The sequence below is a fragment of the Strix aluco genome, chromosome 3 (assembly GCF_031877795.1).
Source record: "Strix aluco isolate bStrAlu1 chromosome 3, bStrAlu1.hap1, whole genome shotgun sequence".
Lineage (NCBI taxonomy): Eukaryota > Metazoa > Chordata > Aves > Strigiformes > Strigidae > Strix > Strix aluco.
Genome location: NC_133933.1, coordinates 93521856 through 93540696, shown reverse-complemented (window position 1 = coordinate 93540696; position 18841 = coordinate 93521856). Strand labels below are relative to the sequence as shown.

The following is an 18841-nucleotide window of genomic DNA, read 5'->3' as shown; positions in this document are numbered from 1 at the left end:
CACCCTCCAAAATTAATGTTCCCCCTTGAGTTGTGTGTGCTCCTGCGAGGCAGGCGGCACCAGGGAGTTACTCCCAACTGGTGCTCTGCCCCTCCCCTCGACACCTACAGACGCGCACGCTAGCCCGGGGCGGGCAGCGGTCCCGGTCCCGGTCCCGGTCCATGTCCCTAGGGGTTCCCACCGGCCGGGCCGCCTCAAGGCGAGGAGCGTTGCCCGCCCCGCTGCCCGCACCTGCGGCCGCCCGCGGGGCCGCTCCCGCCCGCGCTGTCCATTGGCCCGGACGCGTCACGTGGCCGTGCCATGCCGCCCGGGCGGGTGGGGCCGCCGCGGCTGCTGCTGATTCATTGGCTGTGGCCGGGCGGGGCGGGGCGGGGCGTGGTCCGGTCCGGCTGGGCTTGGCTCGGCGTCGGGTGGTGCGGTCGTTGCCGCCGCGCAGTCAGGTAAGGAGGGAGGAAGTGGGCGAGAGGGCGTCGCCCCTCGGCGGCTTCATCCTGCCCGGCTCCCCCTCGGCGCTGGCTCGTCCCGGGGCGGCGTGTTGCTGAGGGGGTGCGTCTTTCGCCCGGGACGAAGTGACGCGGCGGGGGCGCGGGCGGCCGTGCCCGGTGCGGGTAAGCGCGGTGAGGGGACGGTGCTGTGGCGGGCGGGCGGGAGGGAGGGACGGGGCGGCCCGGCCCTGCCTCGCCTTGCCCGCTCCGCGCCGCCCCGCGGTAGGGCCCGCCGCCGCGGGTGGGTGGGTGCCCCTGGCTGGGCGGTGTGGAAAGCCCCGGGCGGGGTGCCGGTGCCCCGAGTGCCTGGAGTTCAGCCCGCGTTAACAGGCGGCTGGGTGGTCTCGAAACCGAGACCTGTCCGCTTTCACAAGCCTGAAGTATTCCTCTAATTTTTATTTTATTTAAAATAATAAAAAAAGCTTGAGGTGGCACTCTTCATTTGGGTAATGTGGAAAATGCCACCTGCAGAAAGCTTGAGTCACATTTCTGAGTTTGTAGCAGAGTGATTCCTTCAGGTGTTATAAAGTCTGTGTATTCAAAAGCAAAACAGCTAGAAAGCACGTAGCTTGCTTGGAATACATGGAAATTATTTTTAGTCCTCCCAAATTGTATGTTGTGTTCTGCTTTGGCTGCTGAATTTGGATGAACTTAAAAGTTTAATGTAAAATGTTTGCAAAAAAACCCCCAAGGTAATTTGGGGGTGTGTGTGTTTGTTTGTTTTGCTTTTGTTTGTTTTTTGTTGTTTTCCAGATGACATTTCCCTTTGTATTTTCAGACTGAAAGGATGAACATCTCTCCTTCGTGTAGCCTTAGATTACTTCTCCCATTCTAACTCTTGCCCTCTTCCTGTTCTCCCATGTGCTCTTCCCTAGTCTCCTGCTGATTCTCATACCCTATTTTCACCTCCCTTCTCCCTTAACAGTCTCTTTCTTAACAGTTGTCTTCTTAGCAGTCTCTTCCTCTGTTGAGCAGCAGTTAAGTCCTCCGTGAGCTGTCTGCCCCTCCTTTTGCGGGAGATGCTCACCTCAATGACAAGCCAGGAAAACTTCCTTCCAAAGAGTCTCTGTTTCCTGACATTTCCCTTGCTCGTCCTGGTGTACAGTGCTGGACAGTGACTGCAAACGTGGGCACACCGTTAGTTTGCCACTTCTCCTGTGACAGGCAGAGCAGGTAGAGGGATGGGATAGCAATGACAACGCTGTCTTAAACTGCCTTGGCCAGGCTTGTTGGGGTTTGTTTGCAAGAACATTGAGGCATTTCTATTTCCAGGTGTGTTTCCCAGCCTACTGCTCTGTTTAGGAGCTGCTCCCTCTGGTATTATCTGTTATTCTCACTTGAGCTCCCTGGAGGCTGTATACCCAGGGATGCGGATTTGCATAATCGCTGTGGAAATAAATAGATGTTTTGGCTTCTGTTTGGAGATAATCAGGTAATAGTCTCAAATACTGCTTGTTTTTTCTTGTCCATTTGTGGTTTCCTTTTCAGGCTCCTAATCAGAGAGTCAAGATAACTTTTTACCACAGGAGTAAAATACCTGGAAAGATGCCAGGGAAATGGCAACTCTCCATTGACTAAGGACAGTCTGACTCCATTCTTGCAGAAAATAATGAGACGTTCTGGGTATATCGGTTGCGAGCAAAAATGTATGAAATAAGTTATTGCAAGAGAATACCTTTTCTTTAAGAAAAAAAATCCAGAATATTAAAACCTGGACAAAGATATTTACTGCCTATTCTTCTGCTAGTTGTCCACGTATACTTTGTGGTGGAAGAGGTTTTAAGGTGAAGCACAGATGATACTCTTGCAGCTTGTTCAACAGTTGAAATCAAATTTGCAGTCTTTGAACCAATAATACAAGCTATTACTGACAAAATAAATGAAGGCTTTATTCTGCATACTCACTGCAGTGGGCCTTGGTTGTACTGTTTTAATGATGTTTCCTTGATCTCTAGTTACTACTTTATAGCCTCGTGTAGCAGAGAGATGTGGTAGGAATGAAGAATGAGAGAATTCAGATGCGTGCTTGCGAGTCGTGTGCTGCTGTCTGATTTACCTGAAAAGAAATTTGTATTTGAGGCACAATAAATTGTTTGCTTCTTCAGCAGCACCAGAGGGAAGAATTAGATCTAAAGGCAGAAAAAAGCCCAGTTCTGGTTTGGAAAGATCCCAAACCAGTTTGACTTTTAATAAACAGCTCCATTTCAGTGACTGAAATTTGCACTGAACCGATTAAGGTGAAATTTCTGCATCATATTGTAGGCTAACTACAAAAGTTCAGAAAATGTTTGGTCATTCAAGTGTGGAAGTTTTCATGAAAAGCTGTATCTTTTTATTTTTTATTAGTTCTTGAGGAAACTTAATGCATAACTGACTTTTCAAACTGAAAAGCTCAAGCATTACTTTGTGTCAGAGAGATTATGGTTTTACAGACCCTGTGTGCGTGAGAGCATACACTGAAGATTTTTCCACCATAGCACAGTCAAACCACGGTTGCGAGATACCCAAGTGTGGGAGTAGTTCTGAACAAATGGTCTATCATACCTGTTTTTTTTTTCATCTCCACCAGTTTATCTTCTGCTGGCTTCAGCGTAGACTAGCAACAAAATTATTTGTGTGGGGAGAGCTGCTGACAAGTGAAGAGGTGTGCTGTGGCCTGTACTTCAGACCAGATGGACATTACGTGAAGATTAGAGTCTTTTTAGTAATGGGAGAGGGGGAGTGTACTCCACTCTGCTTGTCAGCGTCAGAGCCCTGGTGTTTTTTTCACTGCTGCAAAGCCAAAACAGAGCTATGAAATGAGGCCTGAATGCACTCATCCATTTTCTGGGCTGTGCAGCCCTATGAACAGCTGCTCTGCATTTAAATCCTGGGGCTGGCATATGGCAATGGGGTGCCCTGCAGGGTTGGTGAGGGTGGCACAGGGTGTCTTCAGGCCCAGGTAACTGACGCAGAGGGAACCCCGGGGAATTTCAACTGTTAATCAGTACTGAGTTTCCCAGAAGCGATTGTATAATAGTGGTTCCTCCTTTCAGCCTTGACTCTGTTACACATGGTCAGTTTAGGTGTGGTTATCTGAAATACTCCCAGGTGCCTCTGTTCTTGGATTCAGTTGTTCTTTGGCCGCACTGAGCACTATGCTTCCAGTGTTTCTTCATGACTTGCAGACTAGCCAATTTGAGTAAATCTAGTCTAGTAACTCTGTGCATGGGGTTACATTCATTGACATAAGTTCTCTTCACAGTGAGATTTTTTCTTTCAAATTTAATGTACAATATACAGTTAATGTACAATACAAAATTGTAATGTTTGTCGCTTTTATGGTGGCTGCTTTTTTTTATAGGTTCTTATGTGATAACACAAATAGAAGGTGTATTAAAAACAACTCTTATAACTAACTCATCTTCTGATGGAGCCATTCCAGTTGAGTGGCAGTGGGCTGATCATTGAGAGTGTGAAGGGGTGTGGGGGGTAAGCTTTCCTTTCTCTCTGCTCAGAATAAGGCACTGGATTAACAGACTTCAGGGTTAGCAAGGAATTCAAAACATCCCCATTTCAGCACTGAGCTTTCTGTGGGAATAAAGCTAATAAAAAGAGGCATTTAATAAAAAAAAACAAAAAACTTTGCCAAGCCAGGAAAATTCAGGAAAATAGTGCAGCCCAAGACAGAGGCATTCAGGGCAGGCCAATTGCAAACTTGCTTTATGGTTTACTCTTACCTCATTCGTGGATATGCCAGAGCTCTTTCACCTCAGGGTTTGTTTTTTTTTTTTATAACAAATCAGCCTGGGACCTCTATCTGTGGTATTTACTGAAAGGTTAAAAATTTGTAATATGAAAGGTTAAAAATGGCAGTGCTATAAACAGCTAAGGGAAAGGCAGCCTTTCTTTTGGAAAGTGTTGAATAAGCTCACATATGCTACTGATGTTACCGTTTGTAACATTATAGGACTGAAAAAGTCTCAGTACTTTAGGGCTGATAGGGCTTCTTCTAGTCTTGAGGGACCTTGAGCTTTGAAGCTGCCATACCTGCACATCTAAGAGGAGGTTGACTTTTAGTGGGGAGAGGAAAATGGGCTCAGCCATACCCAGACCTCTCTTCTGACCACAGCCTTGCTGCGTCTGCAGCTGTGTCCATGAGCCATGTCCAGAACGAGGTTCACCTGAGGTATGTCTGGGGAAAAGCTATTGAAAGGCTAATCTTCCCCCTCTAAAAAATGCTCAGAAATTTAAACCTGTTATTTTCTCTTTAGAAAAATAGACTTTTCTTTGCTTAAAAGTGTTTTCTACTGTGACTGTAACAACTGTCATGTTGTTTGGTTTTTTTGTGTATAGAGATGTCTTATTTGGGTGGAAGGGTGAATTCTTGTAATATATCAGTTTTTGCAATCCTGAATGTCACAATGAAGTGTTTTCTGAGCTCAACTGAAGCTCAACTTCGTACATTGAAGCTGGATGATGGATTGATTGTGTAATTCTGCCCTAGCTGCAGGAAGTAAATGGAATTATGGATAGCATATCTTTATTATTTGTAGATAATACTGTCTCTTAAGACTGTATATTCTGGCTGTAATTTTTAAGGCTTTTGGTAGTGGAGTTAAGCTAAGCTATTTGCTTCAGTGTGTTTTGGGAGCAAGTCCCACCAGCTCTATACTAACTGTGCCATGTCCTTTTGCTGTCAGTGCAGGACTGAAACTTTTTGAGAGCAAAAGAATACATAGCTTCTGTCATGCTATGTTAGGTATAATTCAGCTGTCTTCTCAGACAAGGCTGATGAGTGAGCTTATATAGTATTTACTCTATTTTCAGATCCATATAGTTGTCTGAATTCATAGTACAGTATGATTTCATATTACTTTCTGCCTAATTTCCAGGTGGCCCCTACTGAGTTGAACTCTTAAGTGGGCATTCGTGTTTGCATATATCATTATTATCTTTAGGAAAATACTTGGCAAACTGTTTTGGTCTTGTATTTGTTAAATTTTACTTGAAATTCATAATGTTACAGCTTTTAAACTAAGTACAAACAGTAGCTATACAGTTAGCATGTAAATTGTATATAATGGCCTGGAGACCTCCTTTTACACAGCTCAAGATATTAAGCATTAGTACATGGAAAATAAGACATTTTCATGAGAATTTTCATGTGGGGTATAAGTAGCTTATTGTTGGAGTCTAGCTTACGTTGCACAATTATAAGGGTAGTAAAATGTATGTTATATGATGTGTAATACAATAGTATGAGGCACAGATGTCTGTAACTGTCCTTTCTCATCTGTGGTTCCCAGAATAAGCAATGACTAAACGAGCATTTTTCCTTACTATTGTTTTAAAGTTCTTTTGTGATGAATCCAACATAATTCTTGTTATTTTAGCACAACAGCTCGTGCAGATGATGCTGTTTGTGAGCATCAATCACAAGCATAACCAGTGTTAACATTGGTACTTTTTTTTCTCTCTAAGAAAAGTCCCAGGTATCATGTACTCAAAGTTGGTGTATATGACTGATTTTTAATTGTACAGTCAGTTTTCAGGTATCTTTCTATTTTTCTTGCTAAATTTCACTTGTTTTATATAGCTTACTTTCCTCTCTTTTATTGCAGATGGGAAGATTGGGTATTCCCCTGAAAAGACCACACGTTTGATCTTAAATCTTGCCTGTCTAGGATCTTAAGAATTATCAAGAAACAAGGACCATTTGGTTAAGTATTTCCTGCATTTCTCATCAGTGCTTGGGGGTGGCACAGCTTGTTCAAAGCAACAGCCATGTGGTAGGGTTGTGGAAAGATGGGGTCTCTATTACCTTTCAGCTGATGCAATGCAGAGTGAATAAGTTTGTGCTTGTTTTTTTCCTTTTTTTTTATTGACTTCTTTTTCCTCTGACTTCCCTCTTAGTCTGTGGGATGGAGTAAAAAGGAATGTGGTGGTGACTGGTTCCCTTTTCTCACCCCATGTAGAATATTGTTGCTGGTATGGGGACTTCAGGAATATAGAAACAGCCCAAGTTGTTAATTTCTCATAGCCAACAACTGGGTTAGTTGTACTGCAGAGCTGATGCAGCAGGGTGTAGTGCTAAGCTTTCTCAGGCTAGGATTTCTCACAGTTTGAAATGTTGCTACTCTTGTTTTTTTCCTGCCTACCTTTTGGGATCTTCACACTTTGCAAGGGGCCAACAGTTTGTTCATTTATTCTATGAAGACTATAAAGTGCTTCAACTCTATGGCAGTAAGCAGAATGGAAGTATGTGGAAAATAAATGTATTTTTTGACTGAAAATTTGCCAGGTTGCTTGCGTATACCATATTGGTAGTTTCCTTTGCTCCAGAAATGAACAATACCTTGACTGGTCCATATGGATTTATTCTTGTGCATGCAGGTCAGGTCTGGAGGTAGTTGTTGCTGGTTACATACCAAGCCAGTTTCAGATGTATGCAAAACTAGATTTGCCTTTGTGGCCCCAGAGGCGGTGTAAGCCATGAAATTGTGCTTCAGATATGGTGTGTGTCCAGTTTTGTCTTTACAGTGACTTACTTTGAAAGGTAAGTGGCTGTGAGCTTTGTGCAATGTGTTGATGATGTCCAGGTTGAAGCAAATAGTCCAACTGCAGCAGTATTTGATGCCCAGCTGCTGCAGTTCAGAGATGTGTTTTTTGTGCAAATACAGCCCAGCGATCAAACTGGCTTGCTCAGGTATCACTGTCAGACAAGTTGTGACCTTACAGATTTTCACACAGGTTACAAATAAGTACTCATGAAGGTATAATTCAACTCCAGGAGTTGCAGTCATGTCTCCATGGGGAGTGTCAGGGCACCTGTTGACATCCTTTATCTGCAGAGAGCAACCCACTGCTCCAGAAGAAGGCCCTGAGCACTTCTCCTTTTTAATTTCCAGGAGACTGACCTGCCTGAGTCTCCTGGTTGGCAGCACTGAACACAGCCCTGCTTTGGGATTTCTTGAGTGATCGAAGTGAAGCTTTTTGTTATTTGCTTACTTGCTCCTGAAAGAAATAAGTAAGGAAAGGCTGTCTGCAACCATACACATCAAGGTCAACAGAGGAACTTTCATGTTTGCCTTAAACAACTTCTGTGCCCTGCCAAAAAACCCTCAGCAAGGTCAATTAGAGGAGCTTCCTGTCATGCCTCAGGGCTGTGGGATGAATCACTGCTGTCAGTTCCTGGCAGAAGGAGTGCTTGAGTGCATCTCCTGGGGGAATTCCTTCCCTGAAGCCCTTAGCTGGCACCTGCAGTCCCTCCATGACCTGCTGCAGCCTGACAAATGCACCTGACAGGCTGCTAGCACGCCAGCTCACCCTGCTTTGCTCTTCCTCAGGAGATGCAAGGTCTTATCGTTCACTACTTTTGCTGTGCTGGTCCTTGTTCCACCATGCTAGGCTGGTTTTTGAAGTAGAGTAAAAGGTTTGTTTTAGCATGTTTCAGGGTGAAGTATTGGAGGCATTTGGACAGACAAAGCTTACAAGTGAACTGTAAGATAGTTTGGGACAATGCTTATGCTTAGCTGTGCTGGATGATTTAGAGGCGTATTTTATATGTTCCACAAAGTCTGAGACACATGTTAGCCTGTGAGCTGGTGATCCACGTTTCAGTTAGTACCTCTCCCTCTGACAGTGGCTTGTCTACAGTGAAAGTCTAGAAATGCTTGTAGTCAGTGGTGAAACACTGGAGCTTCTAGTGCTGACCCAAGACTAAACCAGGACAGATTCTTTGTGTCCTAAAAGTGGTTATTCCCCCCATAAATCATAACTGAACACTAGCGACTAGATCAGGAGAGAGATCTGCATGTGGCCCAATTAATCCCATCTGCCTGCATTTGAGGTGGAAGAAGAAACATTTTTTGGATGGTTCATATAACCTATTCTGAAGTCTCTGCCTGCAGATTCCTGTTCAGCTCTTTCTATAATACTAGAAGCGAGGAGGTGACAATGAACACTGGTGATGCCATATGAGAAATATTTAAATGAAAGACTTCTCTGGAAGGCTATAAAAGAGAAGAGCAGCCCTTAAACAAGAATGTGCTAATAAAACAGATCAACAGGCACATCATCAACAAAATATTGAGGAGAAGGGGAAAAAAGAGGTGGGAACCCTGTGCAGCACCATATAGTCTCAGGATCCAGTCACAAAATGAAACACAAAGTCTTTTAAGAGACAACTGACAGCTGAGATGGGAGCAAACTAGGACAAGAATCTTAGGTTTTTCTCTGTGTCATTTGCTTTTCCCAGAGGCAGCAGTTACTTTAGCTGATTAAAACCAAGGAAAACTGTCTAAAGCTTAATTAGACATTCTCTTTTTGATTCCAGGAAATGTTTTCTAGTCACTGGGAAACCAAAGGAAGAACTTTACTGTCAACACAGCACTTAAAGTTAGACTTATCTTTCTTTTCTGTCTTACCTCTGTCTTTGAACCCCTCTTAAAGGATTGGAAGTAGAAGATGGGAAACATCCTCAGCCATGAACTGGGTTGTCTGTTACAGGCATCTTTTTTTCTTCCTTCTCTGTGCTTCGGGTTATTTAGTCTCACTGGGAGCTTTCTGAGTGGCTAAAGGAGGATGAGGGTAATGTGAAGCTCCTTATCCTGACCCAAGAATGGGGTTGGTCACATCTCTCCCTGCCCACCCCAGGCCCCCAGTCCTGTTGACAAGTTGCTTGTTGTGAAAACTAAGCTGGTTTGAGTTGAAAAATAGATCCATTTCTGAACATCGTAACTGGATATGAAATTTACTTTTTCAGGCATACTTCACTATTTATTTAAAATTGTTTGGAGGCATTCCTGCCAGCATTTGTTCATGGTAAAATAGTTGCAGAAAAAACTTTTTTACAAATTTGGAGTGCTGTTCATATTCCCTGGGTGAATTTGTGTTCCTCATTTTGTGCCTGATTCTTGTTCTTTATGTATGGCCCTCCTAGCACTTGGAACAATGTGCTTTACTTGCACAGCCTTAGTCAATCACATTATCCTTAGGAAGGATTGAAGTTTCAGTTATTTTGAGTGACGTGGCTATTTAGGGCCCTTTTCAAGAAATTTTATCTGGATTTGACTTTGTGCTCTGAGAAGTTTCATTGTTCACAGAACAAGTGATTGCAGCAGTTTTATGAACTGCATGAAGTCTTCACCCTGCTGGGTTATAATTGAATGCAAAATTACCCAAAGCTCAACTTGTTTTACAAAATGTATTTTGTAATATGTTTCAAGTTGAATGTCCTGACTCCAGCTGCTGCAGCAGATGTTTTGTGCAGAGATGTGCTCTCTTTTGGTGTGCATAAAACTGTCTAATATTCTGAAAAAATTACTCTGCAAAATGCAAATCCCTGGTGCAGTGTTGTGGTAATGACAGAAATATCGATCAAGACAATTTAATGATGCTTGATGTTGCACTGCAGTTTTTGTTAATCTGTGAGGAAAATCACTCCTGTTTTATTTTCCTTCTGTAGTGACATACTGAAGCTGTTTATTAGTGCAGAGAAATTTAGGTTGGAAGGGACCTCTGGTGGTCATCTGATCTTTTTACCTGCTCAAAGCATGTTCAACTAGATCAGGTAAGTTTTTTTCCTTGTATCTAACTTAAATTTCCTGTTTCCTGGTTTGTGTCCATTGCCTCTTGTTCTTTTACTCTGCACTTATGAGAAGAATCTGGCTCCATCATCTCTGCACTCTCTGACTGTAACTGTAGACAGCACTAAGGGCTCCCTGGAACCTTCTCTTCTCCAGGCTGAACAAACCCAGTTGCCTTAGGCTCTCGTGCATCCTGAACTTCGGCTTCCCGACCATCTTGGTGGCCTTCCACTGGACTTGCCCCAGCGTGTCTGTGTCTTTCTAGTATTGGGGATACCAAAACCAGATACAATACCCCAGATACAGTCTTACCAGTGGTGAGCAGAGAAGAATAAACACTTCTCTTGACCTGCTGGCTGCCCTCTTGTTAATTCAGCCTGGTACACACTTGGCTGCCTTTGCCACAAGGCATATTGGTGGCTCATGTTCAGCTTGTCCATTGCAGGTCCTTCTCTGCAGAGCTGCTCCCCAGCAGTCAACCCCCAGCCTGAGCTATGGCATGGAATTATTCCCTCCCAGATATAGGACTTTGCATTTGCACTGGTGGTCTTCATGAGGTTCCTTTCTCCAGCTTGTCCTGGTCCCTCTGAGCAGCAGTCTGCCCTCCAGCCTCTTGCCTGTACACCACATAATCCACTACAAGTGCACTCTATTTCATCATAGTATCAGTTCATGAGGGGTACCACTGATAACCAGCTGCCAGCTGGACTTTTTATGGATAATATAACCCTTTAAGCTGGTAGTCTGGCCAGTTCGCCACCCACATTTTCATGACAGCATTCATCCTAAGCTGCAGTCTTTGGTATTTACTATTTTTGAGCTATAAAAACTGTATGCAATCTGAGGAGCCTGGTTCTGATACTTTGTACACTTGCAGGCATCTCTGTGGAGGTGAACATAGGTTCTCTTCTTTCCATTGAAGAGAAGCTCTGTGTTGGCTGGTGGTTGGCCAGCTGTGAGTGGGTAAGGAATGGGAGGGGGTGTGATACTGGATTTTAAAGGAACAGGTAAGAGAGAGAGCCTTTGTAATTGTGAGTGGCTGCTCTTGGGAACAGTGATGAGGAGGAGGTCCCATAAATAGGAAAGGATTCTCTAAAATGAAAAGATGTACTAGAAGTATGTAGTCTCTAACACATTTTGTATCCACAGGTGTGTATATATATTTATTGAGGTACAAGATGTCTGCCCTGCAGATGATTTCTAACAGAACCTCCCAGCAGGCCTTGTCTAACTCTGATTACACCTGGGAGTACGAGTACTATGAGTACGGACCAGTGTCATTTGAAGGTCTGAAGGCTCATAAATGTAAGTTCAGTAGAGACATACTTTATTGCAGCTGAGCTTTCCCATCTTGATGTTCCTGCTCTTCATTTGTAACTGATTATTGTACAAAAATATCTCTGTCCTCATTTTTTGGCTTCTCAGATATTAGAGGTATTACTCTAATTGTTAGATATAATAATTGTTTATTATTCTGTGTCTTTTTGTTGACTGCTTTTCTTGTGCATGAGAGAACTGTGAATTTCTTGGCTGCTGTAGAAATTTGTCAATACTGAGGAATGTCAGACTATCAGGAACAGTTTGTAACAGCAAATACAGCCACTGCTGCTTCTGGTGACTACTTGGTATGACCCTTGTTGCTTTGTTCTTGTTTCTGTTAATGCTAAAAAGGCATTGGTGGGCAGTCTTACTGCTTTTGTTTTTCTTCATAGAAAATAAATTTAAGGCTTTTAAAAGATTTAAAACATGCGAACAAACAACTTCTTCTGAAGAAACTTTTATCATTGGGACTTTATTCATAGGAGGAGCGTGCTAAATTCAGCACTCTGCTGATACTGGAGCTGTTTTACAGTAGAAGTAACAAGTGGAGGACAGGGATCAGAGAGATGAAAAATGGGTAGGAATTGAGAGGAAATTCAGCTAGGACAAGCTAGTACAGCTGGACCAACACTTATCTGAAATGTAGACAACGGCTTTGGCTTTTATGAAATTTCCTTTTATTTTTAGGGGGGAAATGGTTTGGGGGTGGGGAAAAACAAAACAAAAAGTAACAGACTAACTGGGAACTAGTGGATGTGTTTTGCAAGCACTCTACAAAAGAGAAGCAAACCATCTTGTTTCTTTGTTTCTGAGCTGGATACACTGTGAGAAGGTTTGAGCACCAGTCTTCAAAATATTGGGGAAGGGTGCTGGAGCATGCTCTGGCATGGGATACGTACTTTCTGCCTCGTTTGTCATGATGAGGATTCAGAGTGGGAAGGAGGAGTGCCTGTAGTGGCAAACAGCAGCCCGGAAAGGCTGATCTCCCTTGGCTCTGCAGTCAGGAGGTTTCTGTAAAGGACAGAAGAAACTTGGAAGTTATTAACACTTTTGAAAAAACTAGAGCAGCATTTGCTTTTTAGCCTGAATTGTACTTTACCTTTTTTTTCTCCAAAAAAGTCTGCTGATTACTGTCTGCATTTTTACAAATGTTAGGTACTTGAAAAATGTAGGTTAGCTTTTATTATGTTTCTAATTTATATTCCTTTCTTCCACTTAATCAGAGGCCAAACCTGATTACAAAAATTACTGATTACAAAGATTAGTTGCAGTGTTACATACACGCCTTCTTTTTAGCTCGGTATGTTAGAGTGCAACTGGAGAAAAACATAAACGATAGTTATGTCTGGATTGTGAAGATACAGTGGCAAAACAGATCTTGGATTGCCATTGAATGATTGCCATGCTGAGAGTGGCAGCTCAGCTTCACTGTCTGGCAGTGCTGTTCATAGAGCAGGAGGGATCTGGACAGCTCTTACTGGAGAATGGGACAGAAGTAACAACTGTTTTCAGATGAAGTCTGATGTATTTATGAAAGAGGTTAACAGGAGTATTGAATCAGTGATCTAGGAAGTTCCTTCTGGATATTTTTTTCAGTTCTTTGGGTTTTTTAACTGATAGATTGGAGTTGGCTCTGTTTACTTTGGTGTTACTGCATGCATTCTGAGGGCTGAGTTTTATTTAGTAAAGGAACAGTCTGTGTTGTGTATGGCATGGTATTTCTTGACATGGTATGTTCTTGGTATGTTTCTTCTAGCTATTTCCAGCTGAGTTGAGACTGGAGGAATGTGGAGGCAATGTGATCAGACACTTCACTGAAATCCTAAACTGGAGAGGAAGGAGGAGAGGAGATTACACTGGGATTGTATTAGGAGGGAGACCTTGAATACTGGCAAAAAAGGGGTGTTAATGAATGCCTGTAACTTATGTTGGAGAGCTTAGAGGGTAGTGGAGTTTAGGTGATGCAGACTGGCAGTGACACTTGGCCAGCTGTAAAACATCACTGGCCCTTCTTAAAATTAGAGGTGTGTGATTTTTTTTTTTAAATTATTATATATTTATTTCTGATACACAAGGTATTTCACCCAAAATGAGAGCACTCTTTTGAACCGTAACATAAGATGAATACCACAAGAGAAAGTTGGAGGCCACTTTCAGATTAATGTTGGTTTAATTAATTGTAGGTAAGGGGAGGTTCCTAATAATTTAATGTATATACAAAGGAATTCAGAGGCCTGTTTCAGAAAAGCACAGAAAAATTTATGCAAAGTGACCTGTGAAGAAGAAATATTGACAAAACAGTCTAATACACAAAAATGTTTCTTAAAAAAAGAAAAAGTGGAGGTGGGGAGAAGATGAACTGTTCAAATGCCACAGTGACTTTTCAAATATGACTGAAAAAATAGCTGTTTGAAAAGCAAAAGATGTGTTCTGCTTGAGGAGAAGTGAAGGAGTGAAGGCAGGAACTAGAAATCAGAAAATCTAGAAAAGTAGGCACCAGATGTTTTGTAAATTAAAGCTTTAGAAAGTAAATAGACAAAGATAGCCGGGAGATATCTGTGACTGGCAGAGATAAGAACAAAATCCTTTTTTGTGCCTTTGAACATAAGAAACCTCAGTAACAGTAGCACAAGGTAAAATAGGTAAGAATGATCAGGGGAGTTGGAACTGCTCCCAGGATGTAGTGACTCTGTTAGGAAGGCAAGGAAGGGTGATACTGCAACTTAAAAGTCATGGGATACTTTCCCAATCTATTTGTAACTTGGGACAGTATTATAACTGTAGTCCTATGTACCTTTTTTTTTTGAATAAATGTTGTGTTACATGCTGTTTATTTTGAACAAATGTTTAGAAGTTTGTAGGTTTGGGTAATTTGCACTTAAATGAATGAGACCTAAGTGAAATACTGAAGAGAACTTGGGCCACCTACTTTAAAATTAAAGAAATCCAAAGAATTTAGTTGATACAACAGAGGGTTGAAGGTGCACCAGGAGCCACAATAAAGCAATGAAGATGTAGCTTTAAGCTCAGTAGGAATTCTGTTGACGGGAACACCAAACAAACAACAAGACAGGCTTGTTATTCAGCACACAATGCTAGCAGGTGTGTGGTTTTTTTTTGTGGGGAGCAGTAATTTATAGAGCCTTGATATTTTTTCATTTTTTCTTTATTTTTTTCCCCTTAGTTGATGAGTTAAAGTTTTGCAGCTTGATCAATATAATGTATGTGCATATTTTTTAGACATCTTACTTGGCCAGACTTTACACTCTGGTTATCAGTGCAGTTGCATATCATTGAAGCATGTCTGACTGATTGGTAGGTACTGTTAGCTGTAAATGGTTAAATGGTAAATTTCTTAATGGGAGTATTTCTTTTTAGATGAAATTTTTGGGTACTATAAAGTCCGTTAGGATGGTAGATAACCATGAGCTATTGTGTATTAATAAGGCCAAAGACAAGATGCATCCTGAACCACTGACTACAGGCTATACTTATAAAATTATTCTGAAAGTAATTCAGGGCTCATAATGCATGTAATTACTGAAAATAAACTCATACCAGTGTGCTTTAAGCAAAAAGGGGTAAAAGTATTATAAACACCACCACCAGCCCCCCCCGCATTGTGGAGACCTATACTTGAACTGCCCTCTAGTTATTTTACAAAGGGTGTTGAGAGGAGGAGATCTGACAGAGGAGAGATGGAGTAAACATTGCAGTGGGAGACTTGAAACTTAACCTCCCTAGCTTACCAGAAAAAAGGGTTAAGTAGTGACTTGATTGTGATAAAGTATTTTTACAGGGAGAAGATCTCACGTTGCAGCAGGCACTTTGACTTCGCAGAGAAAGAACAAATGGTTTGAATTGATTTTTGGTTTCCAGATCTGCCTTTTAGGGTGGAAGATACTTCACAGTGGGAGTGTGATTAACTGTTTGGGTCAAGCACCAGGCAGGATAGTTTAGCTGATTCCTTGTTTTCTGGTGTCTTTAGTTAGTTCCTGTAGGAGATAACAGGCTGGCTAAAGTTCTGTGTTGTGCCTGCAGTGCTGGGTCAGAACAGATCATCGCGTAGCTCTACAGCCAGTGATGACCTTTGAGGTTCAGTAGCAGCTGTGTAATGAGAGGTTAAGAGTAGATAGGAAACTTGCCCTGACCAAGACTTCCCTCTTGCATGTTTGTATGTTAATTTTTTTGAACTTTTACAGTGGAAGCTTGAATATTTTCATAAACAAAAAGTAACTGAAATGATAGATAAAAAAGTACTTGTATAGTGTGGGTCCTTGACCAGGTCGTATTTTGGGTTGGTGGTCTGCAACTTTGGGCTATGCTTATCAATTGATTGTTGTCTGGAATGGTTGTCCCACTTGGACCTCTCTTAATCAAGTTCCTGGAAGCTTTGAGCTTTCTGTAGTGGCTCTCAGAAACATGGTGGGATGTCTCCCATGATTGGAGTGTGCCTGTTGATGGCTACAAGCTCTTTAGGAGGGATAGACAAGGAAGGAGAGGCGGTGGGGTGGCGCTGTATGTTAGGGACTGTTATGATTGCTTTGAGTACAAGTGTAGTGAAGACAGAGTGAAGTGTCTTTGTGTTAGAATCAGGGGGAAGGCCAACAGGGCAGATACTGTAGTAAGAATCTGCTGTAGGCCACCTATCCAGGACAGAGGTGTGGATGACATATTCTATAGGCATTTATGTGAAATCTCACAATCGCTTGCCCTTGTTCTTGTGGGAGACTTTAACTTCCCAGACATCTGCTGGAAATACAACACAGCAGAGTGGGACCAGTCCCGGAGATTCCTGGAATGTGTGGCAGATAACTTCCTGATGCAGCTGGTGAGTGAACAGACCAAAGAAGGTGCCCTGCTGGATCTCCTCTTTGTGAACAGAGAAGGACTGGTGGATGATGTGGCAGTTGGAGGCCGACTAGGGCACAGCGATCATGAAATAATAGAGTTCTCTATTGTTAGGGAGGCCAGGAGAGGGGGAAGCAGAACTGACATCCTGGACTTCCAAAGGGATGACTTTGTCTTGTTTGGACACCTGCTTGACAGGATCCCTTGGGAGATGGTCCTGAAGGGTATAGGGGTCCAGGAAGGCTGGACATTTTTTAAGAAGAAAGTCTTAATGGCACAGGAACAGGCTGTAAGAGAAGCTGGCAACAGAGAAGACCACCCTGGCTAAACAGGGAGCTTTGGTTGCAACTGAGGGAGAAAAGGAGAGTTTGACTTCTGGAAGAAAGGGCTAGCCACTCACAATGATTACAACGATGCTGTGAGGCTATGCAGGGTGGAAATCAGGAGGTCTAAAGCCCAGCTGGAAATTAATTTGGCTTCTGCAATCAAGGACAACAAGAAATGTTTCTATAAGTATGTGAGCAGAAAAAGAAAGACCAGAGAGAGCCTCCATCCCCTGCTAGACGCAGGAGGAAACATGGTAACAAGTGATGAGGAAAAGGCTGAGGTGCTTAATGCCTTCTTTGCCTCAGTCTTTAATAACAAGACCAGTTGTACTGAGGGAATCCAGCCTCCTCAGCCAGAATACAGAGACTGGGAGAACGACCCCCCTGAAATCCAGGAGGAGATAGTCAGTGACCTACTGCATCACATAGACATACACAAGTCTATGGGACCAGATGGGATACACCCGAGGGTGCTGAAGGAGCTGGCTGGGGTGCTCACCAAGACACTTTCCATCATTTACCAGCAGTCCTGGCTGACTGGGGAGGTCCCGACAGATTGGAAACTGGCCAATGTGACGCCCATATATAAGAAGGGTCGGAAGGATGATCCGGGAAATTACAGGCCTGTCAGCTTGACTTTGGTGCCTGGGAAGCTGATGGAGCAGCTCATCCTGAGTACCATCATACAACACATGCGGGACAACCAGATGATCAGGCCCAGTCAGCAGGGGTTTATGAAAGGCAGGTCCTGCTTGACAAACCTGATCTCCTTCTACGACAGGGCGACATGCTTATTGGATGAGGGAAAGACTGTGGATGTTGTTTACCTTTACTTCAGTAAGGCCTTTGACACAGTTTTCCACAGCATTCTCCTGGTGAAACTGGCTGCTTGAGGCTTGGATGATCACAAGCTTCGCTGGGTAAAAAACTGGCTGGATGGCCAGGCCCAAACAGTTGTGGTTAATGGAGTTAAATCTGGTTGGCAGCCGGTCATGAGTGGTGTCCCCCAGGGCTCGGTTTTGGGGCCACTCCTGTGGGGGGATTGAGTGCACCCTCAGTAAGGTTGCAGACAACACCAGGTTGGGTGGGAGTGTTGTTCTGCTCGAGGGTAGGGAGGCTCTGCAGAGAGATCTGGACAGGCTGGAGCGATGGGCTAAGGCCAACTGTATGAGCTTCAATAAGGCCAAATGTCGGGTGCTGCACTTTGGCCACAACAACCCCCAGCAGCGCTACAGGAGCTTGGGGAGGAGTGGCTGGAGAGCTGCCAGTCAGAGAGGGACCTGGGGCTGTTGATTGACAGCCAGCTGAACATGAGCCAGCAGTGTGCCCAGGTGGCCAAGAAGGCCAATGGCATCCTGGCTTGTATCAGAAATAGCATGGCCAGCAGGGACAGGGAAGTGATCTTACCCCTGTACTCGACACTGGTGAGGCTGCACCTCGATTATTGTGTTCAGTTTTGGGCCCCTCACTACAAAAAGGACATTGAATTACTCGAGCGTGTCCAAAGAAGGGCAACGAAGCTGGTGAAGGGTCTGGAGCACATGTCGTACGAGGAGCGACTGAGGGAACTGGGGTTGTTTAGTCTGGAGAAGAGGAGGCTGAGGGGAGACCTCATTGCCCTCTACAGCTACCTGAAAGGAGGTTGCAGAGAGCTGGGGATGAGTCTCTCTAACCAAGTAACAAGCGATAGGACAAGAGGTAATGGCCTCAAGTTGCGCCAGGGAAGGTTTAGTCTGGATGTCAGGAAGCATTTCTTTACAGAACGGGTTGTTAGGCGTTGGAATGGGCTGCCCAGGGAGGTGGTGGAGTCCCCATCCCTGGAGGTGTTTAAGAGTCGAGTCGACTTAGTGCTGAGGGATATGGTGTAGTTGGGAACTGTCAATGTTGGGTTGATGGTTGGACTGGATGATCTTCAAGGTCTTTTCCAACCCAGACAATGGGGTGATTCTGTGATTCTTCAGGAGCAACTGTGGATCAACTTTGAAGTCATGAGTGGACATAGATTTGTTTTAAGTAAGACTGGCGATTTATCTATGGGTCCATTTGCTACAAATGAGAACAGTAGGTACGTTTTACGCATGCAGACAAAAAGCCATGCTCTTCCTAATTGCTTCTATATTTGGCTATTGCATTGGTGTTTTTCTTTCAATTAACTGGTGATTTGACTTATCCAAATCCATTTGGCTTTTCTGATATTGTATTGCAGTTTTCTGTATGCAAGTTGGAAACCCAAATTAGAAATTATTTAAAAATATCTGGTATATGTTGATTACTGGTATTTGTTGAGGTA

The 18841-nt window shown here is 43.4% G+C and overlaps 1 protein-coding gene across 3 annotated transcripts in view; it reads left to right on the top strand.

Annotated features, from left to right (window-relative positions):
- The first annotated feature begins 389 nt into the window (after positions 1 to 389).
- Positions 390 to 18841, top strand: part of MRAP2 (melanocortin 2 receptor accessory protein 2) — a 28480-nt gene continuing 10028 nt past the window's right edge. For 2 of the 3 annotated variants that reach the window (XM_074819651.1, XM_074819648.1), the window contains exons 1-4: positions 390 to 440; positions 6089 to 6186; positions 9934 to 10038; positions 11204 to 11359. In XM_074819651.1, coding sequence (XP_074675752.1) covers positions 11233 to 11359 — 127 coding nt within the window. In that variant the 5' untranslated portion in view covers positions 390 to 440; positions 6089 to 6186; positions 9934 to 10038; positions 11204 to 11232. Of the gene's footprint in view, positions 441 to 6088; positions 6187 to 8716; positions 10039 to 11203; positions 11360 to 18841 lie in introns of those variants that run through there. The other variant, XM_074819649.1, reaches the window with a different exon arrangement.